General features: G+C 47.6%; 1 protein-coding gene across 1 annotated transcript; it reads left to right on the top strand.

Annotated features, from left to right (window-relative positions):
* The first annotated feature begins 5135 nt into the window (after positions 1-5135).
* On the top strand, positions 5136-22296 carry LOC108930372 (myotubularin-related protein 11-like). The gene is made up of 17 exons (XM_029248541.1): positions 5136-5563; positions 9876-9945; positions 12983-13119; positions 13354-13423; positions 13507-13646; positions 13972-14056; positions 14267-14414; positions 14635-14722; positions 14875-14963; positions 15185-15309; positions 16395-16473; positions 16944-17014; positions 17974-18146; positions 18433-18603; positions 18721-18927; positions 20662-20961; positions 21309-22296. Exons 1-17 carry the CDS (start codon positions 5507-5509, stop codon positions 21444-21446), a joined length of 2148 nt encoding a protein of 715 aa, XP_029104374.1. The 5' UTR covers positions 5136-5506; the 3' UTR covers positions 21447-22296.
* The last annotated feature ends 379 nt before the right edge of the window (positions 22297-22675 follow it).

The following is a 22675-nucleotide window of genomic DNA, read 5'->3' as shown; positions in this document are numbered from 1 at the left end:
ATTGACCCTTTTTATTGGTCTTGGTCTGGATTGCTAAATTTTTTTTTCCTTTTTCTTTTCTTTTAAATATCCACTTTAAACAAACCAGTTTCTACTTTTTTTTTTTTTTTTTTTTTTCTTCCTCCCCCCCTCTCCCCACCCCCCCATCTTAACAAATGCATAGTGTTTCTCTTGGTATGTGGAGGCAGTATTTCACTTTCCTCAGTCTGTGCTCAGCAGGGAGGGAAGGGTGTTCATTTCATCTGGGGTTTGGGTTCCTTTCTGTTTAAGGTACAACTGCAGCTCTATTCAAGGTGTAACAAAGGGGAGGAGCTGGAGGAGGAAGAGTAACTGAGGAATGAGTATCAGAGCTATCAGGATCGCTAATAAACATTTCCTAAGTGATTACTCACGGGGTGGGGGGGGGTCAGGCTTAACCTCATGTTTTGCATTTTGTACTATCCTGTGAAACATTTTGCAATTTAAAGACAAACAATGCATTTTGAACAAACTTGTAAGTCGAACTTCAGGATAAAGCACGGTTCTGTCGTTGTGCATCGAGGTCTCCTTTGTGTTTTTCCTCACACAAGACGCCTTTGTGACAGTTTTTGGTTTTGCTTTGTTTCTCTGTGTGAAACTGATGTGGATCATGTTCAGGATCTCTACTGTATTCTGCGTTCGAGACATAACTTGTAGATGAACAAGTGCCGGTTAAGAGACACTAATTCTCAGCAGCTGACTAACGCTCTTCGCAGGCTCTGCATTGCGTGAACATTAATGTTGAATGTGTGTGTGGTCTTAGATGCGTACCTGCTGGTTCCCGCACAGCTGGGTCGAATTCCTCACAAGGCGTAGGGTGTCGGGTTTTACCTACCTAGCAACTCGCCCCTTTTTTTGTAGCCATGTAATCCTAATCCGCACTGGATGCCGCTGATGTAATCCCAGCCCCTCCTATTGTTGCAACTCTACACTGAAAATCCCAGTGTGTTTCACAGGGCGGAGTTTAAATACAAGTTGTTACTCCCAAAATGTGTCAATGGAGACATCAAGAGTTTGACATTAGACCTGTACTTCTCTAATTAGCCCCAAATCCATGAATAGTTGCCCCACACCTTTTTTTTTTTTATTTATTACTTTATTTAATTTTTAAACTAGTTTTTGTTTTGTCCTGGTGAACCTGTATCCAGCCCATGAGGAATCTGTCACGTCAAATATATGGCGGGGCGTCTTTGAGAAGCTGTACAGGTCCTGATGGTATGTTATGGATGTCTCTCGAGTTGCCTGCTGGCTGGGAAATCTGATTCAGCTGGACAGAAATTCGGAGGAACAGTTGGCGTGCGACCAGCCGTATGTGATGCATGATAAAGCTGTTGCTGTAGTTCGTGTGTGTGTGTGTGTGTGTGTGTGTGTGTGTGTGTGTGTGTGTGAGTGAGAGAGTGAGAGAGAGAGAGAGATGTGACCAATCTGAGACTTGTCGCAGTGTTTCGCTATTGTGTGGGCTCTACATTGTGGACACCCCATCCCCCCCATCAGATTAATGAGGTCCTGTTTCCCCCCTCAAACCTACTAGATCAATCAAATGTCTGAAGCCATTTGGACAGGGTGGACAGGTGGCTATGTCTGTGCAGGACAGGCTCATGTTTTTAAGCCTGGGACATGAGGAGGCTGTGCTGAAAGGCCTCTTTTTTGCATTTGAGAGTTTCTCAAATTTAAGTACGTGCTGGGTAAGATGAAATCAGATCTCTCGTTGCCTAATGGGCACTGGGAACTGATACAAAACCCAAAGAAATCCTTTACTGCAAAGCAAGTGACTTAAGACGGAGTGATACACAAATATATTTTCTTAAGATGAATGTGTACTGCTTTCGAATGTGTGTGAATCTTTCCTAATATTTAAAGTTATGCATATTCTGGGTTCAGTGTTACAACTTGCTGTGTAGCAGTGTATCTAGTTATAATCCCGATGTATAAATGGTGTGTTGGGGTTAGGAAGGTGTAACACGTGGATGATGATGACACCGCATTTGGTATTTGAGTCAGTGCTGCAGTGTGAAAGACCGATAATGCCTGTTGATTCCCAGCTGAATTTCAAGCACAAAAGTACGGTCATATTTCAGTATGCAGTTCCCAGTTGTGGTCCACAGGAGGCAGGCTTGTGTGGAGTGGAGTAGAGTAGAGGAGTGATGAGTGAAGTGCAAGTCCCAAATTCCCGAAGGTTTCTCTACGCTGCAGTGTTCGTTTTTTCAAAAAGTCCTGCAACTATCACTTTGAATATCTAGTTGCTGCTATTTTCCAGTTAGTTATGTCAAAAAATGCATCTTGAGATGAAATTATCCCTAAAGTTCCTTTCACAACTGGCATCGTAAAATGGTCATAATTCCCGTAAGCGTGTGTGTAGCTTATATGTGCGAGGTCCACTCAGCACAGGATGAATTTCAAAAAGAGGGCTTCAAAAAATGCGTTCCAAATAGAGTAAATAGAGACGTGAGGGCTTCAAGCGTTTAACTTATTAAAAATTCCATCTTGTTGTATGTTTCTTTTCTCTTCATATTAAACAGCAGAAACCTCTCCGTTTCACTCAGATGAGAGAGAAATCAAGATTGTTTCAGCGCTTCGGTAATAATGCTAACTTTTTTGTAATTTAAAAAGGAGGGAAGTTGTACAAATCTGTATCTTCAACTTATTTTTTTAAAAAAAGTTTTACAATGTTTTTAAAGATTGATTAGAATGTATATTGTTGGACATTAAAAAAAGACAAAGCAAGTTTGTGTTTTGGTATCTTGGACTTGAAGTGGAAGAAAAATGTGTTCTTTGGGATGATTTTTTTTTTTCTTTTTTTTTTCTTTTTTTTTTTTTTTGGGCCTGTCAAATGTCTAACAGGAGTTTCTTTAAACCAGAGTTTCCAGTGAACAAACTCATGTGCTCATCAATAATCTGGCTCGCTGAACTGGTTTGAGATAGTCAGACTTTTCAAAGTTTTTGGTTAACAAAATTAGGGTGTTCTTTCCTGTGCGAGTCATTGTCAAACAGACCATAGATCCCCCCCTTAACAGTTAAGCCATCCACAATTCTTCAAATGCATAACTCTACAAAAGTACAACCCCAGCTCTTTATGCAGTTCACTTCCTTACTGGAGTGGTTGGGTTTTTTATTATTCCCCCCTGTGTAATTCTGCTGATTTTATTATAGTTTTCTTATGTTTTACCCCATGCAACATAGGAAGTCATGGCTTTTTAAGCATTAAAAAGCTTTGTTTCATAACAGTTAAGAACAGTAAATCAGTGTTGTCTGTACACGCAATATGACTTTCAGGAGAATTGGCCGTTGCTCTCCTGCAGTGGGAGTGTTGGACCTGTGAGGCGATGGCTTCGGAGGGGAAAGAACACCTTGTACGCGTCCTCAAGTGTTTTTGCACCGTTTGAAATAAAATGAGAATTTATTCAGTAGTGCTGTGCCTTTTTTTTTCCCTCATGGTGGAAAGTGTATGTGTCTTGGTAATTTTTTCACCAAAAACAATGGGGTAAATAGTTGGGTGTCTGCAGTGGTTTTAGATACACGGCAGGTTGCTCTCTGACCTATCAACTGGGACTGCGATGAAGCTTATAAATATGAAGTTTAATCACAGTTGACACAGTTGCACTTTAAAGGATTAAAATGATCTCGGGGAAACGGCACGAGTTCAGCCGAAGGCCTCCTGTTAGTAACGAAGAGGGCAGTGAAGCGCGTGCCTCTGCGGGGGTGGTCCTCGGAAGACTCTGCTCATGTGTTTAACTTTCATGCTCTGGTGATACCCGTCTACGCCAAGAATGGAAAGTGTGTGTGTGCGCGAGTGAGAGAAGCCTCGATAACATCCACAGCGTTTCCTTTTTCAGCTGTGTGCTAGTAAACAGGTCTTCAGTCACGTCCTCCTCTCGACGTTAATCATGCAAAATTGGCAGGAAACGGTTCACAGTGAACCTTCCTACCCAACGGAGAACAGTGGACAGGGTGGCGATCAGTGATTTTTTTTTTTTTTTTTTTTTTTTTTTTTTTTTTTTTTTTTGTTTTTTTAAAAAAAAAGAAGCTCGTCTGCCCATAAATTAGTGAAATTGGCTGAGTGGTGGAGGTGAGAAGTGTGCACGGTTCTCCAGGAAGAGCAAAGCATAGCTGGTTTTGTGTAGGCGGCCGCACGGACACACTTTTTTGCTAAGCTGTGAAGGAACATTGTTGGTGATTTGCAGAACGTATCTCGATGCTGGTGGTGTGATGGTTGGAGCTGCTGCCTTTGGAGCCAAAGGATGTAGGTTTCAATCCCACCTCCAGCTGTAGTATCCTGGAGTAAGGTCCTAACCCTAAAAATTGTTCTAGTAAAATCACCCAGTTGTATAAATGGGTAAATCAGTGTAAGATACCTTGGGGGGGAAAAAAGTGGCAGATGAATGAACAAATGAATGCAGTGAGATGTGACGGCAGCTGGGGTGGAGCACAAGGACCGCATGTGCTGGGGGGGGGCACGTCCCCTGATGTGTCATCGGCCCATCGCACTGAGTGATGTTACACGTACACACGCAGCAGGGAATGGGTCCAGCCTTCAGTCCTGCCAAAACTGGGCTGATCATGACCAGCAGGGACTAACTTCGGCCTGTAGAAGTAATAAATCACACAAGCCAAAGGCTAAAATGTTGAGGTCTCCTCAGAAACAACTTGACTCAGCCGATTTTCCTGGAGTCGCACAGGACTGGTCTGCTTGGCAACCAGCAAAGATAAATCTTATCTATAATACAAAGGTATAGCGGTTATTTACTCTCAAGCTTCAGAATCTCAAGCCCTCATTTTAACGCATCACCTCTGTTAGGCCGCGCTAGATTTTATTTATACTTCGTTCATTAAAATAAGTGATAGCGCTTTAAACAAGTTTTGTAATTAGATTGCGATTGATAACGACGCGTGCTGTCAGACGCTCAGCCCACATGTGGGGTTTATATTACTTCTCGGAGAAAAGCTGATCCCGCAATGTTTCGTTTCGCCAAAAGACGGATTTTTTGCTCCAGTTTGCGCCGCTCAACTGGACTAAAGTGAGCCAGCTCCTAAGTTCGGAGTGGCGGCGCCTTGGAAATGGGTGCACTGTCCCTTTAAGAGGCGACAGCAGCCGCTGTTCCTCTGCGGACCACCTTCGCTCGTCTGTGGGCGTCGGGCTGCGCGTCGGCCTGCAGCGCAGCGCAGACGGGAGCGCACGTGCAACTCCGTCAAGTCCGAAAACGTTTGGAGCGTTTAGCGGCGCGGGTCGTGCGGCGCCGTGAGCGCGCGCATGGACCGGCCTTTCGGCCCGGGTGAAGAGAATGCGAAGCGGGGAGCCGCGAACGCGCCGAGGACGCGACGGGAACCCGCAGCACGAGATGCCCCGAGCGATGATGACGGCGCGCGACCTCCGAAAGCAGCAGCAGCGGCGGCGGCGGGTCCGGCGCCAGAATAAGTGAGAGGCGCGCTCCCGCGGAAGCACATCGTCCTTATTTTGCATCGTCAAGTTCGCTCCGGAGACGTCGACATCATGCTGACGGGGTCCAAAACCTTCTTCAGAGTGCGACAGAGCGTCCCGGACGTGAAGGTATCCGGTGTTTACAAACAATACATGCCTGCCACAGTCACTGGGTCAGTGTGACACAGACAGACAACCTAAAGACTCCTGCGTCGAATATGAGTGAAATTACCGGTAATTATTTCCGAGTTTTCCCTTATATATATAACTTAAGGCGTGTAGTAGGACAGGTGCCCGCAAAGTTTTTCGTTAATATAATAATTCTAATCAATACGCCAGCAGTATCTAACTCCAGAGAGTGAGTGTATTGCTTTGCCTCAGTCGGTACCTGACAAGTTTTTAATTCGTTGAATACACACAAAAATGTCGTTAAAGTACTGTATCGTATGAGTTACCGGGCGACTGGCAGACTTATTCTTTTGTAAGAATTGCATGGAAATCTTGTTATTTATTTGACCTATCTCTCAACTGTCACGACGATTTATTTCGCCTGGTAAAACTGAAGCGATTTTTCGGGGCACGAGGCGAGCTGTGTGTCAAATTTATAGATAAAGTTCCGTTTTGATAACAAGAGCGGTGACGTCAAGTGGACGTTAAATTCATATTTTTGTTCGCAAATGTTTCGTCCGTTTTCTTTCAGCCACTTGTTTTGGTGCCTCGAAACGGTGCGTTTTTAACACTTATCGCAGGATACGCTGCGCGCGAGCCTTGAGTACCGCGGGGGGGCGGCGGCGGGAAGCGGGGGTCGTCATGGAGACGCCGTGCGCGCGGGGGCTCGCGATGTATTTTTAAACACGCATTATTGTTGATACGGCGAGTCGACTCGAAGTGAAGGAAAATGGTGAGAAATGCAACGCGCCGGTTGTCGCGCCGGCGTTTTCTGCACGATTTTAAACAAAACATTTATTTAAAATGAGTGTGATTGCCGTGGGGGATTCGAAAAAAAAAAAGTTCTGACAGTCAAGAGGGGCTTTCATAATTCAGTTTATTTTAAAAAGACAATGAAAAAAATCCACGTGTGCCATTGCTCCATCCATGTGTAGTTGTATGTCACTGGGGGCAGAGAGGCCTGATCCTTCCCAGAAAGACCAAGGGTGCGAAGGTCACCTCCTCACAGACAGGTCTCATGCCTCCGGCAGAATCACACAAACAGCTCTTTGATATTCTCTGAAGGATCCCATCCCCCACCAGTCTCCTCTGTGGTTTGGTCTTGTGCTCACCTCACCCCGTGATGCTCAAGAATGGCCTAAAAATTGCCTGTTGTCAGATAGTCATATGATATGCATTTATATTTTCGTTGTTTTCGATCAGGGATGATGGTCTGCTCGTTCTGAATCGCAACGCGGTGGCATTCTCAAATATTCATCTTTTCTTTACATTTGTTCACTTGGCAGACTCTTCTTCAGAGCAGTTTCCAATGAACTTTACCCCGCACACACCCTTTCACCCGCTACCTAACTCATTTTTGTGCCGGTGAAACACACTCTCACACACGCAAACCCCTTGGGCAATTTAGAGTCACCGGTTCGCTGGAAAGCTTGTCTTTGGACTGCTGGAGGAAACCCATGCAAACACAGGGAGAACATACAAACTGCACACAGACTGGACGGGGATGGAACCCACGTCCTCTCACACCACCTCTGCGCTGTAAGTACCGAGTGCTGGTACCAGAATCCTGAATGGTGAGTCTCGGCAAACAATTTATTTTGAAAACGCAGCATCCATTTACTATCGCGGCAGGTGGCGCGGCGGGTGGCCCGGCAGGGACCGTGGTGTAACTTTTTAAATAGCAAGACTCAGGCCGACCTTTGAGATGGCAGTCGTTGTTTGCGCATATCAAACAGCCGGTGCCTGGGAGAAACATGGGCCTTGTGTGTCCAAACACGGAGGAGACGGGCTCGTAGTCCTCTGTGCTCCAAGGTCTCTATAAATCACCAGTGTGAGGATCATTCCCGGATAAACCTTTACACAGCTATTCCTGTAATCTAACATATTTGTTTATATACTGTATATCTCAAAAAAAAAATTACTGGGAAGGTGATTTGGAATCGTGGATATTCTAACAAAAGTTTCATGCAGCTACACGTGATGAAAATTGGTTTTCATACGTTGGAAAGAAACAGTGTACGTCGCTTTGGAGAAAAACGTCTGCTAAATGAATACATGTAAATGGGGGGAAGTTCACATTTGCTTTCACCCAGTAATCAAAAGCAGGGTTTATCTACAAGGACGAGAGAGCTCTTCGAGGACTTTAACAGTGTTGTGTGGTTAAATCTGTCCATCCGTCTATCATCAATAACTGCTTCTGAAAGGCTGAGTGGCTGCAGCCCAGAAGCTGTCAGAGTGTCACATAGTGTGAAACGGGGTACATCCTGGACGGGACAGCAGCCCAATGTAGGGCGATCGCAGACACACATACTACGGGCAAAGCAGAGTCACCAGTCCACCTGAAACATGTCTTGGGATTGTGGGAGGAAACCAGAGCACCCCAAGTTAACGCTTGCAGACTTCACACAGACTGAGAGATATTGAGACTGGCATTCAAACTCCCCAGTCCAGGAACTGAGGCAGCAGCACTACCTGCTGTGTGTGGTTAAAGATCAGCAGAATTTCCCTGCCATGCATTGATGCCTGTAGTAATGCAGTGCCAGCATGGATTAAAGCCAAGTTTCTTCAGCTTCCATTCTGGAGGGGTGAGTCCTGCACGGTTTTACACCAGTCAAAACTGACTGAATAACAGATAAAAGATGAATTTTAGAGACAGGAGCCCCTGTTATACAGTATTAATAATTTATTTTGCTGACAGCTTTGTCCAAGGTGACTTGTGACATTAGATAGTCAACTTTGCAGTGATTTGCTCTTTATATCACTGGGTTTTCTTACTGTATCAGTTTGCAGTAAGTACCGAAGGGTACCATGGCAGGAGAAGGGATCCGATCCCAGTCTTCAGACTTTACGGTGATGTCTCTAACCGCTACGCCATCTACTGGCCCATATTAGATAAAATTCATAGTCAAGTTGGTCTATAAGATTGTATACAGTTACTTTTGTGTTGTAAACCACAGAGGGAAGCGGAGACGTCCTCCGTTACACGTTGTGTGTTTTCTACAGACTGGCTGAATTTGTGCAGGTGGTTCCCCAGGGGAGCCGCAGTGCAGTGTGATGCTACGAAGTTGTGCAGCCAGCTCTGAAGTATAATTTTCACATTAAACATTCATGACAGCGAGGCGCAAGTCACTCAAATATATATTTAATTACTCTCTGGCGATTCCCATCATCTGTTCGCATAGATTTTCTCTTTAGGCTCCTGCTTTTCTCCACTGGTGCAACAGCCAAACATCCACACAGAGGTCCAGTAACCTCACTGGAACTCATCTAAGTACATCTTAAACATCTAATGTCTGCGTCCCACTAACGGAATAGTGGTACATTGTGGTAAACATAGTAGAATTCAAGCTACTACATTTTTTCCTAATTTCTTGTCTTTATTCCTCCTAAAATAGCATGTTCCTACTAAAATGAATTTGTTGAATTTATTTGTCAGTCTCTGTAGACAAGGGTTTCAGGTTTTATTTGCTTGTTTTCTTTTATCTTGCAGCACTGTAGCTCAGATTACAAGCTTGTGGCTTTGCCGTCATGAAAATTTGCTGTGATTTCAGACTCTTCATTTATTAAGGAGGGAAAAACGGATTCCCGTAAGTCGGTTCCAGAGGGGGAGGGAACACTTCAAAGATTTCATATTTATAGACATCAGAGCTCCTTTTTGTGGGTGTGGAAGGGCTTTAGAAGGGGAGGCGGACAATTTCGTCTGGAATGTTCTGGGCAGGATGGAGCGCTCAGGAATTACCGTGAGAGCATGGTCCATCTTCGAGTTGCACTTATCACACGTATACGACGTCCCTTGCTTGCTTATGATAAAGTGAATTTGTTTTTCTGTAGTAGCTGATCTCTAACCCACCAATCTGTGATCATCATCCTTCCTCTTTCGGTCCCCCAGTTGTTTGCCGAGAGCGTCCCTGTCTTCATACTGCTGGTATACCTGCAGCGCCCGTGCCCAGAGGAAGCACTAGGTTTTCAGCCCATCCTGCTTTCACTTTTCCCAACTCTGCAGGTGGCTCACTCTCACTCGCACCCTATCTGTTTTCCTGTTCTCGCCCCGTCTGTTATGTCTCCAGCCTTTTACCGTCCGTCCCCCTCCCTCGCCATCCATCCCACGTGTCCCTTTACGCTCTCCTTCCAGTTTTGTTATCATTGCACATTGCCTCTGTTCTGCTCAGCCTCTTTTACAAGTGACAGGTCTGAGTGCACCTCCGTTCTGTGAGAATATCTGGGAATTGTTTTGTGCTCCCTCCTTCATCCGTCTCTTCTCTGACGCCCTCAGGACAGAATACTGAGGTATGGAGTGGTCGACCCGGAAGGCAAAAGCGCGGTCAGCCTGCACACCTTACCAGGTGAGTCTCAAGAGATTTCCAGCAGCACCACAGAGCCCAGCTGTCCATCAAGTACACACTCATCCACATCATGGGTTTCTGATTGTGCTGAATACACCTTAACTGGTTAAAGACTTTTTGCACATCATTTTTACACAGCTTAACACACTGTTGACGTATGTATGACATCTGCTGGTGCTCAACAGGAGGGTATTTTAGAAAGCGCAGTGATCCATCTGTGGTTTGCATGCCTGAGGCATGATCTTGTGTAAAAATATCAGTTTATTTTTTTCTGTGGGTACGCTGAAATTTGTTTCAATTTCATGAGGCGTACATTTTGAGAAATTTATTTTTATCTTTTGGATTTTATTGTATTTTTATACATAGCATTTATATTATATATTGTATAATATTTGTTTTTATTGCATGTTTTTATTATGTATTCTGTAATATTTGTAATATTTTGCATGTGTTAACATGTCTTGCATTTTGTGAAAGATATGTTAATATTGTTCCCATATAGAAATTAATATAATGGAAGACAAGGCCATTGTACACTGCGATGGACTGGCGTCCTGTCCAGGATGTACCCCCCTTAGCCTTGCACCCAGTGCTTCCAGGATAGGCTCCGGTTCCCTTGGACCCTGCTCAGGACAAGCAGTTATTGAAATTGGATTAATTGATCGGACAAGGCCATTGTATGTTTATTCCCCCAATTTCAAGGCTGGAATAGGTAATTTATATGAGAGACACAGGGGCAGCAGGGGGTCCAGTTACCCAAGGAGCGCTCCTCTCTATCACCACTCTTTGTGTCTTCGTGGTACGGTGCACTACATAAAGCGTGATATAGGATGAGGTGGTTGTGCTGCGAACCTGAGCTCGGTGACCTTGTCTGCAGCTGTGCATGTATTGTGTGGCTTTACCGCCTTTCCTAGGGCAGCACCATGGCCACCCCTGGGATGTGAACCCGCAGCTCTCTGGTTGTGCTGCTGCATGGTTGCACTTGGCATTTCCACTGTTTTCTTTCTTTCCCTCTTTCGTTCCATGCCTTCATTGCACCCTACATCTCCGTCCCAGAGAAGTATTTGCTCACGGGTTCAAAACCCAAGTTGGGCTGCCCTTTGAAACATAAACACAGAGAAAGCGCTTTTGTGGTCTCCTCCAGAGTGGTTTTTCCTCTCAGTGGAGTTTTCGTGCCACAAGCACCCTGGGCCTGGTTTGAGTGACGCAAAACACAAGGAGCTGAGAAAGGAGAACGGGGCTTGGGAAGAAGTTGCAGGTTTTCAGTTCTCCATCGTGTTACTTTTTTACATGCTGGTACGTGGAGACGGACAACTTGAGCGGTGTCACTCAGAGCGCCATACGTGCTGTCTGTTCAAACGCATCCATTTCATTCTCAAATGACCCTCGCGCACGGGTCGGCTGAAACCGAATCATCTCCAGGGGTTGGGGGTGGAGAGGTGGTCATCACACATAATGCAAATTCAGTTGGGTAAATAGGAGGCCCATCATTTGTAAGCATGAAGCCAGTTCTGCCACGTTAACCTTTATTTACCTCTACCTGTCCATCCAAGTGTTACGTAACGTTGTGTTTTCTGCTTTTAGTTTCCACTCCTTTGCAGTGTTTATCAGACTGTTTGCTCTGTTGAGTGTGGTAACATAGGCAGAGCTAACTTCAGTTTTTATTTAGCGCTCTCTGTCATTACTGAAGAACTTGGAGTTGTCATTAAAAGGGCAGAGTGTGTGTTCGTTGCCAGTACGAGAGCGATGGATATCCGGGGCAAAAAGTGCAGCGGTTTCAATATCTCACAATGTGGAAACTCACTCGTGTGGCTTTGATTAAAAGAGATATTGCCTCACTTTTGTTAACCCGCGTTTAATCAGCGCTGCAAATTACCGTGTGCTTACCATGCACATTGAAAAGTAAAGAAACAAAACCAGGGGCTAATTGCTAACTGGATTAGCTTCAGAAGTGCTATTTGATTTCATTCTGTCTGTCTGAACAAGCAGGGATTTGCTTCAAAAGTAGTATTTGGACTGTTTTGGGTTTGAGTATCAAAATTTGCCACGTTGTGGTTGAATGTACAAAAAATATATAGCTGTGCCCTGTAGTACACAATAAATGAAAAGGTTTTTAACTTGGTCAGGTGTGTCTGAGAGTATAGCAAACATTTACTTAGTAGATACTTTTCTCCAGAGCAACTTCCAGTGAACTCTATGTAGTGTTATCAGCCCACACACCTTATTCACTGCGGTGACTTACACTGCTAGATACACTACTTCCACTGGGTCACTCATCCATACACCAGTGTAACATACTCTCTCTATCACTCGCACACTGTGGGTGAACCTGAGTAGCATGTCTTTGGACTGTGGGAGGAAGCCAGAGCACCCCGAGAATATGCAAATTCCACACAGACTGGGAATCAAACCCATGTCCTCTCGCATCACCCAGGCGCTGTGAAATAGCAGCACTACTCACTGTGCCACCGGGTCACCCCCAAACACTTGTCTCTTTGCGATGCCCTTTGTATGTATTGTCTGATGTTTGACCCACCTCTCCTTTGAGAAATACAAAAGAAGTCTCCACAGGGTTCAATGTACATCCACCAGGCATGTTAATGTGCTTTGTTTTTTCGAGGTTTCTCACTGAACATTCATGTTGATGACTTGTCATTTGTCATGGATGTTGAAGATTGTGCCTCGTGACCACTGTGACCCATGGATAGGGGCCACCCCATAGTTGTCCTGCAGAAATGTGAATGTAGGTCCGGTAGTCTGAATTACAGCATCTAACGCCCCACATTAAGAGCACGTTCATGACTAAATAAAGGTGATAATTGTGCGGTTATTAATAAAGTCTCAGTGAGTTCTGATGGCAGTTTAATTCTACAATGGAAAGTGCTGGGTGCTAACTGGATGTTTTCATCTCTGGGGGGGGACAGCATTAAGGAGGCAACTAAGTAGGCTCACCTGCCCCAAAACATACTAACAACTAACATACTAAAAGACCAATTTAACATACTAAAAGACCAATGACAACATGTCTGTTCCCCAGGGGAATGTGTCTTGCAGAGGGCTACGCTCGTCAGGAAGAAGCTCTCGGTCAGAGGAGGAGGCGGCTGGCGGTCCGGCACTCTCTTCTGCACCCACTTCCGGGTGGCCTTTGTGCCCAAGGATAGCCCGAAGCGTGACGTAAGTGCCAGGTCTGTCAGTTGTTTGTGAAACTCTTTGTAGATGAGAGCTGGAACGGGGCTGTTACGTTTCTGGGTTCGATGCTAACCTCCTTTGACCATATTTGTTCGGCTCAACCTTCCAGTAATATAGTTTGACAGCCTACCTGTATGTAAACCTTTTAAAATGTAGATGATGAGCAGTCATATGTGCGTGTAGATGGGTCATTTGTAGACTCTGTACTCATCTGCCCAGGAAAACACAGACCTTGTCTTTCTTGAGGACCATGACGTGGCTCTGGCCTCCATCGAGAAGGTGGTGGCTGGTACGTGCCGTTTCTCACACTTCACTTTAGCGATGTCGCTAATGGCAAAGGTTAAACGCACGTCAATGCCATACGTGGTACAGTGGGAGCCTCTCGGACCAAAGTCGTGACGGCAAACTCCACCCTGAAGTTCGCCCCCGAGGAGCTGCTGCTCTACTGCAAAGACTTTCAGGTCTTCTGCTTCCTGTTTGACCGGCTGACCCCCGACACACAGGTCATGGAGGTGAGTGTAGAAGCCCAGCCGCTCTGTTCTCCTGCCGGATTTTCCACTCGCAGGGACTTGGCCAGACTGATGTAGCCTTCACAATCACTCCATTATTCCTCCTCTTCCCTTTGTTCTCCGTACTTTGGTCCACTTGTCTCTTCTGCACTTTAGGTCACTTCCTCTTCTTCAAAGGCATTGCATGAGATCAAAACTTTCAAACCACACTTGAAACACTTTCTAAACTGCATACAGGGGGACATAAGGAGTCCCTTGGTTGGTGTCCCAGGAGCTGCTTTATTTGAACCTTCCTGGATCCCAGAACTGCATTTCCTGTTTCCCACAGATGACCTGTGCCATTGCCAGAGCCTACCAGCCGCCACGGCCCGGAGCTGTCCTTGCCTTTCAGAACTCTGCCATGGGAAGTGTGGGTCAGTGACTCTGAATCCCATAATGCCCATAATTCTCCACATCTCACTGTATCAATCTTCTTTAAGTCGCTCATACCATTTCACACTTTGATGACGCTGCTCACTAATGTACTGTACCTTTTAAATTGGTCTTTTAGTATGTTAGTTGTTAGTATGTTTTGGGGCAGGGGAGCCTAGTTAGTTGCCTCCTTAATGCTGTCCCCCCCTCAGAGATGAAGCAGTTCCTCAGCAACCGCCAGCGGGACACAAGCATGAACTGGTTTGAGGCAGCAGCCGACTGGGAGGCGGAGCTGGAGCGGACGGGGGCCGTCGGCTGGAGGGTCAGCGGGATCAACGAGCGCTTTGAGATGGCGGCCAGGTGCCAGTTCCCTCCTCCTCATTTCATCACATGTGATCTGATTGAGATCCTTGTCAATGAATATCGAAGTCAGCCCCAGGTTCTCGCCAACAACTTTTCGTGTTATCGAATGATCCGATTGGCCGTAGACTTCGCATATTTCAGCTGCTGTCCTTGACGTAAAACTGTACTTCATTTGTGTTTTATTTGTGGAGTAATGTGGGCTGTACCTTCACTCCAGCTTGCCCAGGTTTAATGTGGTCCCTCAGAAGGTTCTGGATACTGAGCTGAAGAACACCTTTGCTCATTTCAGTGATGGACGCATTCCTGTGAGTCACTCTGATAGTACCTATACTGCTGAGGTCACAAACACAGCTACTACCTCACACATGTTCTCCTTTTCTCCACAACAGCCATGTTTTATGAATGCTGTTGTAATGTTGTCTCAGTGTTGCACCTCATCTGACCCCCTGTCCACTAGCGCTGGTGCTGGCGCCACCCCAGTGGGGCAGACCTCCTGCGGATGGCCAGCTTCCAGAATGACATCTACCACGAGAGGGACGACGTCAGGTGAGAAGGTGGATGAGGCTGAGCAATCACAGCATGTAGCTGAGCCTCTGGGAGACATGATCCAGAGCAGCGTTTACTGTTATTAATGCCTCTTTGCCTGGTCTTACAGTCATGTGAAGCAAAGAGACAAAGAGTGTATCCAGCAGTAACACTGCAGTCCTGCATCTAGTCATGTTTCAACACTGATTTGTCGAAATTCTTGGTTCTGTCCTTGGGCGCAGGAACCTGGAGGCCCTGGTGTTCGGGGGACAGCGCCAGTGCGTGATAGTGGAGTTGGTAGAGGAGATGCCTACGCCAGCAGACATCCACGTGGCTCGAACCCGCCTGCGAGCACTGTGTCTGGGGGGTAGGTACCTGTCTGCCTGGGGAGGGCTATGCTAGTCAATAAACTGGCATCCTGTTAGAGTGAAAAGGAAGCTGAGCCACCATGTCAAAAACAGCTAAACACATCCTCTGTGTTAGAAAGAGCTGTTCGCCCATCTGGCATTGACCATGGATTAACCATGGATTGACCAAAGTGACCATTGTTGACTTTCTACAAGGCATTTCAGACATACCAGCCTTGCGTTGCTTTGTGTTCTTTCTCCCCGCTTTGCTCATAAATAGTTTGCATAGTTCAAGTCATTGTGCCGCACTTCTTTGGAGCTCATCGGAATTCATCAAATCCCAGAAATCTCCCAGTGGTTGACCACAAGCTCTGCCCCGGGGCCCTGGGGGTGAAAAAGTACAATGGAAACGGGAGGAAAAAAACGCAAGAATGCACAAAGTATCTGTGATGGGCGAACTGTGTGTTCTGTGTACTTGCAGGTTTTTAAAATTTATATTTACCCTGTTTAGTCTGTGACACATGGCTTTAAAACAGCAGCAAGAACAAAATACTCACTGTACTCATTCAGGGGGTCAGCAGTACTGTACAGGATTAGCTCTTTGTCACTGCTAGAAGCGCGCGCACACACACACACACACACACACACACACACACACACACACACACACACACACACACACATATCTTCGGAACCACTTGTCCCATACGGGGTCGCGGGGAACCGGAGCCTACCCGGCAACACAGGGCTAAGGCCGGAGGGGGAGGGGACACACCCAGGACGGGACGCCAGTCTGTCGCAAGGCACCCCAAGTGGGACTCGAGCCCCAGACCCACTGGAGAGCAGGACCTGGTCCAACCCACCGTGCCACCGCACCTCCCTATTGCTAGAAGCACAAATACTCTTATTTTGCTTCTCATGTCCTCTATTCTTATTGAAGGAATTTAGTACTTTGCTAAAGGGTACTGCAGCAGTAGTGAGGAGCGGAGCTTGAATCAGAAACCTTCAGGTCCAAGTCCTTTACTACTACAGTGGTGTTCACATCTGGGGCTGATATTCACATTTCGGACCCAGGCATTATATGTGTCATCATTGTCTTACCCAGATGTTTCCTTGCCGGTCGCTGTGCCAGATGACAAATGGTTGTCCACTCTAGAAGGAACTCATTGGTTGGACCACGTCAGGTAAGATTGGCACCTCCAGATTGGCAGCCTAACCTGGTGATGTCGTCTGGAAGGAGCGTAAGAAAAGCCCAGCCTGAACCATTAATGATCTGATCGGATAATATTCCCGTATTTTTAAACGAGTAGCCAAGTGTTGAAAAGTGCCTAGTACTTCTTCTGTGTTGTGTAACAATACCTATAAGTGCCATATTAGTGCTCCACTTTTATACATGTTTTTAAAGCCTCTGGAAAGTGACAGCTGTTGAGTTGTAGTTGAATAAGTGGAGTCGGTCCCTAAGAAGGAACTGAGTACTCGTTCACACATGGTACTAACCTCAGTAAATCAGGTCATTTGAACCCTCGGTGTCTGCTGCTTTCTGTTCCCCCCGCTTATACTTTCGGCCATGCGCCACTTTGTGGAAGCTGGGGGTGCTGGGAGGTCCTCGGTGTCGCCAGCCAGAGGTCAGCGTGCCCTTGTTCTCTACCCCCAGGTGCTGCTTGAGAAAGGCTGCCGAAGTGTCCCGTCTTCTCAGAGAGGGTCACCTCACGGTCATCCTGCAGGGTGAGTCACATAATCGGGAAGCAACCCCAACACCGCATGGAGCTGGGATGCGCTCTCACAGTCCCAACAGCCAGGGAAAGTGTACAGATGTCTGAAATACAGCCGAGTGTGTAAAGACAGAAGATTCATTCATATAATTAAAACATTTCCTCTCAGCGATTCAAACAAGGGCTCCCACTAGATGTGTAGTAGCCGTTACTGTGAGTAATCAGCTGCGTTTGCAGACACCGCAGAACACACGCTGCTGTTCTTCCCTTTGGGACATGTACTGCGCTCATTCCTCTTCCCTCGTCTGCTGATTAATTGCAGCCAGAGAGAAAACCGAGATTCGCCGGGTCAGCGACTCCTTACCTGTACTGCCGCAGAGCTGAGGAGTGCTGCCACTGGGAGGCGTTGTTTTCCTTGCTTTTTCCACACACACACTGTCTGAAACTGCTTGTCCCGATCGGGGTCACGGCGAACCGGAGCCTAACCTGGTGACAGGCTGCAAGGCTGGGGACACCCAGGATGGGACGCCAGTCCGTCCCAAGGCACCCCAAGCAGGACTTGAACCCCAGACCTGCCAGAGAACAGGACCCAGCCAAACTTACTGCCCCACCACGCCCCCCCTTACTTTTTCAGTTCACTTAAATCATGACACACTGAACTGATCTTTATTAACCATGATGTCTTTATTTCAAGGTGACTGATAGTATTATGTGTGATCGCTGAGCTACTTCCATTGATTTACACATTTATACTGCTGGGTAATTTCACTGCATCAGTTCAGAATAAGTACTTTGACTAAGGGTATTACAGCCTGAGTGGTAGTTCGAACCTGGGTCATCTGATTGCAAAGCAATGCCTCAAACCGCAACCAACTGTACAATATTTAGCTCTTTTTATATGGCATGATGTTTAACTCCATCATGCTGCAGCGCTGGACCTCGCTGTGTTCACGGAGCTCTTTCCATTTGCAGAAGCGGACGACCGGGATTTGAACTGTGTGGTGACCAGTCTGGTACAGGTCATGTGTGATCCGCACTGCAGGACCGTGACGGGCTTCCAGGGCCTGGTCCAGAAGGAGTGGGTCATGGCCGGGCACCGCTTCCTCAACCGATTCAACTATCACCGCGACCGCGACAAGGAAGAGGTGAGGGCGTCGCCCCGTTTGTGACACACGCTGACTAACGGTGCACGTGGGTGTCGGACAGACCGTTTCACACTCTTGCAACAGTTCCGGGCGTGTGTCCACGTAGGCGTTGGTATTTATAGCATTCCGTTGCCTCCTAAGGCTTCTCTGTTCCTGTTCCTGTTTGACCATCTAACCAGCGTGTAAGTGTGCGTGTGTGTGTGTGTTTGTGTGTGTGTGTGTGTGTGTGTGTCTGTTTGTGCACGTGCATGCCCTCCTCAACCTGCACACACCTCTGTCCTTCCAGGCTCCAGTGTTCCTGCTCTTCCTGGACTGTGTGTGGCAGCTGTGGGCCCAGTTTCCCTCCCAGTTCCAGCTGACGGTGGACTACCTGCTGGCACTCCACGACAGCGTCCACCTGCCGCTCTTCAGCACCTTCCTGGCCAACTGCGAGCTGGAGAGGAGTCGACACACCAAGGTGGAACACACACTCCTTGTGCCTTCCTGTGTTTATTGGCTCCTTTCTGAGCACGACTGCTTCTGCTTGGGGTGGCTGAGTGTGTCTAAGTGCCTCCACGTCTCGCTGCTCACCCAGCACCTGCCACAGTGTTACACCCCTGTGAACGGCTGGAGGGAAGGGCTGCTGCCCCCCGGCCCCAACAGCCTGCTGGACCCCCCACTGCCCCCTGTGTGGGACTGGGCCCTGCAGTACAGCATCTGCAAGAGGGCCTGCTTCATACAGCCCAGACCCCCTGCTGCCCCACGTCCGCCCGTCCTCAATGGGAACCTCAACCTGAGTAAGGTGAGTGTGTCTCCTTTCTGCCCTACCCCGCTCCCCACTGCCACCCCTGGTTCCTCCAGTGAAAACACGCAGCTGCAAAACCACTGGGCTTTGCAGGAAGTGTTTGCGCAGCGGTTTGATCTGATTAATGAACGAAGGCCTGTTCTGGCCCCTCAGTGCCGCACTTGAAGGTTTTGGCTCTTGCCTCCCAAATCGCGCTAAGTACCTAGTAATCAAATCAGTGTTTTGCTTTACTGGATAGGTATCAGAAATGCTCCTGCTCCTTAACCGCTTCACATGTAAATACAGGTATGAAACCTGTTGGATGAGTCCCCCGCCCAGCTCCAGAGCGGTGTTGAGAAACACCACTGTTTGGAGCCCCTAAGGAGGCGTTGCTAGTAAACCTGCAGTAAAACACAGTAGCGTTTGACTGTGACTCATAGGCCTGGGTAACCTGGCTAGCGCACGCACACACAGCGCACACATACACAGCACAGAGTGCGGAGCAGAGCGGCCAGCCCCATGTGCAGTCCAGATGTCATCATCCCACATCTGCGGTTTCTCGGTCTGCCTGGGATGCTGATGCGATGTGGCTGCGTGCCGGATGGCGGAACTGAGAATTTGCTGTTGCAGCTCCACTGTGGCGTCACGGGAACACGTGACCGTCCCCAAAAGCGCTTCTTTCCGCGGAGCTGGACCGCAGAGATCAGACGTGAGAACGCAGCTCGGATCTGCTCTCCCGGGGCCGAGTTCCTCGCCCACATAACTCTGGCTTTGTGTGCGTTTGCCGTTTTTCTACTCGTCACTGATCGCGCACTGATCTCTGATCGGGATGAATCCAACACAGCAGCCCGAGCTACTCGCGATATTTCAGTCTAAACAAAAAGAAGTATAAAAGCACTTGAAAACAGTGCAGTAAGGAAATAAAGGAAATGACAGAAGAAACAAGGTTGTAAAAAATAATCAAAAGCAGTACGTGTGTCATATGGATGTGTGTGAGGAATGCGTGCTACACACACTTCTCGTGACTGGTGATTAGAGCGCTGCTGCGGGGACAGTCGAGCACCGGAAAATCTGACTCCAGCAAAGACGTAAAACTGGAAAGATCCCTTGAAATCATGCGGTGGGGGTGGGGGTGGGGGTAAGGCAGATGAACCAGTTTGGGGAGGGACATTTTCAGTAAATCTGCTGCAGAACATTGACTTCCTCTCTTTTAAGTACATGGTGTCAAGCAGTAGAACACCCCCCCCCCCCCCCCACAGCTAAGTGCTGCTGTAGCTTCGTCTGTAATTTAATATTTAACCTACGGCGTCACCCAGAGTCTCGTCCTGAGCATAGCAACTCTGTTCATTACTGCTATTTTTAATATTTTACCTCATCACCGGCAGCACGGTGTGCAGCCCTGGGATTTCACAGCTCCCGCGCTGCGGGTTCGGGTATAGGTTTGACTTTGCCTCAGTCTGTGTGGAGTTTGTATGTTCTCCCCATCTTCGTGCGGGTTTCCTTCAGGTACTCTGGTTTCCTCCCACAGTCCAACGATGTGTTTCAGGTCAACTGGTGACTCTAAATTGCTCTCAGTGTGTGTGAGTGAACTGGGGTGTGCGCGATAGCTTTGCGATGGCCCGGTGTCCTGTTGGGGGTGTGTCCTGCCTCACAACCTATGCTTTCAGGATAAGCTCTGGACCACCATGACCCTGTATTATGGGCGGTTATTGGACCAAGGATGAAATAATGATGAGTGTCTCCCCCCCGCAGGTCACAGACAGAGCCTTGGGGTCCGTCTTCCTGCTGTCCCACGGAACGTTCTCCTGCCCCCCTCAGCTCCTGCCCTGGAGGGCAGGCGGGGGGGCGACCCCCTACAGGAAGAGCCACCGACGCGCCCCCTCCGCCGAAGAGTCCCCGGCTCCGGAGCGACTGCTCAGGGCCTGGAACCTGACGGACGCCTCGGCCCCCACACCGCACCAGGACCCTTGGGAGCCGCTGCTGCCCCTCCTGCTGGCACCCTGTGTGGGCCTGTGGAAGGAGTGCTACTTGCGGGGGGCGCTCCAAGCCCAGGTACCCACCTGTTCGAAGCGCTGAATATTTTAACGGTGGTGGAAGTAAATGAAAACGGAGAGGTTACATGAGCTTTTTATCAGGAATTTAAGTAAAATGTAGCGTTCACTTTGTGTTCCTGTAGTGCCCATCCCAACTGCGTCTCACACACACTAATTACAGGTAACACGTCTTCTTTCAACTGCATGTCCCAGTGTCCTGTGGGAAACAGCCGAGCGCCATTGAGAACGCCGTGCCGCTGTGTTTGGCAGCGGTGATGAACATTCCCGCTAGCGGTTTCCGGTCCCGAGTCAGCCGTACTGCTCTCGTGTTCACGTTGGAGTGAGCAGAGTCTGTTGTCCCCACAGGCCTGCTGCCAGCCCGAGCTCACATCTTGCCACCTGGTGGAGCAGCTGAGCCAGGAGGTTCAGCGGCTCAAGGAAGCGCTGGCGCCGCCATCGGCCCCTAAAGCTGCCGATTCTGGAGGAGAGCGGAGGGTCCAGTAGGCCACATGCCAAACCCTGCTGGAACATTGGCGCCAGGACCATCCTCCGGTCCAACCTGTCGACACCACCTCTCCTTTCCAGGCACAGCCAAGGACCTGAATAAAACCTTAACACGTCAGTAGAGAGTGCTGGTGAGCGGAGTCCTCTTCTCTGAACGTCCAATCAGACGCAGGCTACACAAACACTGCTATAACAACTCCTGTCCCACTGGCCCTTAGAGGCGCGTCAAGCGTGGACAAAGCAGAAATTCCGTTGACGAAACCTGGGGTTCAGCGCTATTGATGCGATCGGTGACGTGACCCAGAGAGGAGCGAAGGCTTATGTTGCATTCAACTTAAAAAAGCAAAATGCAGAAGTGTACTGAATTTCATGAAGTTTCTCTTATTTCCAAATAAGGTGTCCTATATGTCATCTCTGCTTTTAATCAAGTGTGTTGAAAGCTTTCTCGTTGCGTTTAAGTTGCGTACTTGTATGCGATTCATCGGAACAGGTGTGACGGAACCCAAGTTTGCTGTTATGGCCCACACCAATTTAAGAGCATCTTCCTTCTCGTTCAGGTGTGTGAAGTGTGTGTGCTTTCGGAAGACATTTCACACTGAGCGCAGTGTTTCGAGCACAGTCACTTACGGTCATGGTGCATCTTTTTTTTTTCTTTTAAAAAAAAAACCAGTGTCAGTATCTTTACAGAGACCAAATCCAGTGTGTGGGTCACCCTAAAAACCCCTGCACAATATTCTCAAACTACTCAGTGCAAGCGTGTGCAGTCAGAGTCCAGATAAGTCTATATTTATTATCATTATCATTATTATCATCATCATCATCTTGTGTGTTTTCTTTTCCTAAAAAAAACATTTTGTATATGTGCTGTGCAGTAAAAAAAAGAAAAAAAAAAAAAAAAAAAAAACTTGGCTGAAGATTTGAAAACCCAAACATTGCCCGTTTGCATCCGCCTGGAGGGCCCTGTTATTGAACCCTTGAGGGAGACACTCAGCTTGAGTTTCTCCACTCCATTTAAATGGGTAGAACTGTTAAGCAATACTGGTTGCTTTAGCAAAGTTTTTTTTTTTTTTTGCGTTATAGCCCGAGTGGCGTCCTGTGGTGAGAGAGGGTAAACGTGTGTCTCTTAGGTGTCCAGGGAGACAGTGCATGCGGCTGATGACGCCATGTAAACAACGCTGTAAAGCGCCAGCGCACCTGAGTGCACGCTGCACAGCCGCTGGTTTCATTCG

The sequence above is a fragment of the Scleropages formosus genome, chromosome 23 (assembly GCF_900964775.1).
Source record: "Scleropages formosus chromosome 23, fSclFor1.1, whole genome shotgun sequence".
Lineage (NCBI taxonomy): Eukaryota > Metazoa > Chordata > Actinopteri > Osteoglossiformes > Osteoglossidae > Scleropages > Scleropages formosus.
The sequence above is the reverse complement of the archived record's forward strand: the minus strand, read 5'-3'. Positions and strand labels throughout refer to the sequence as shown.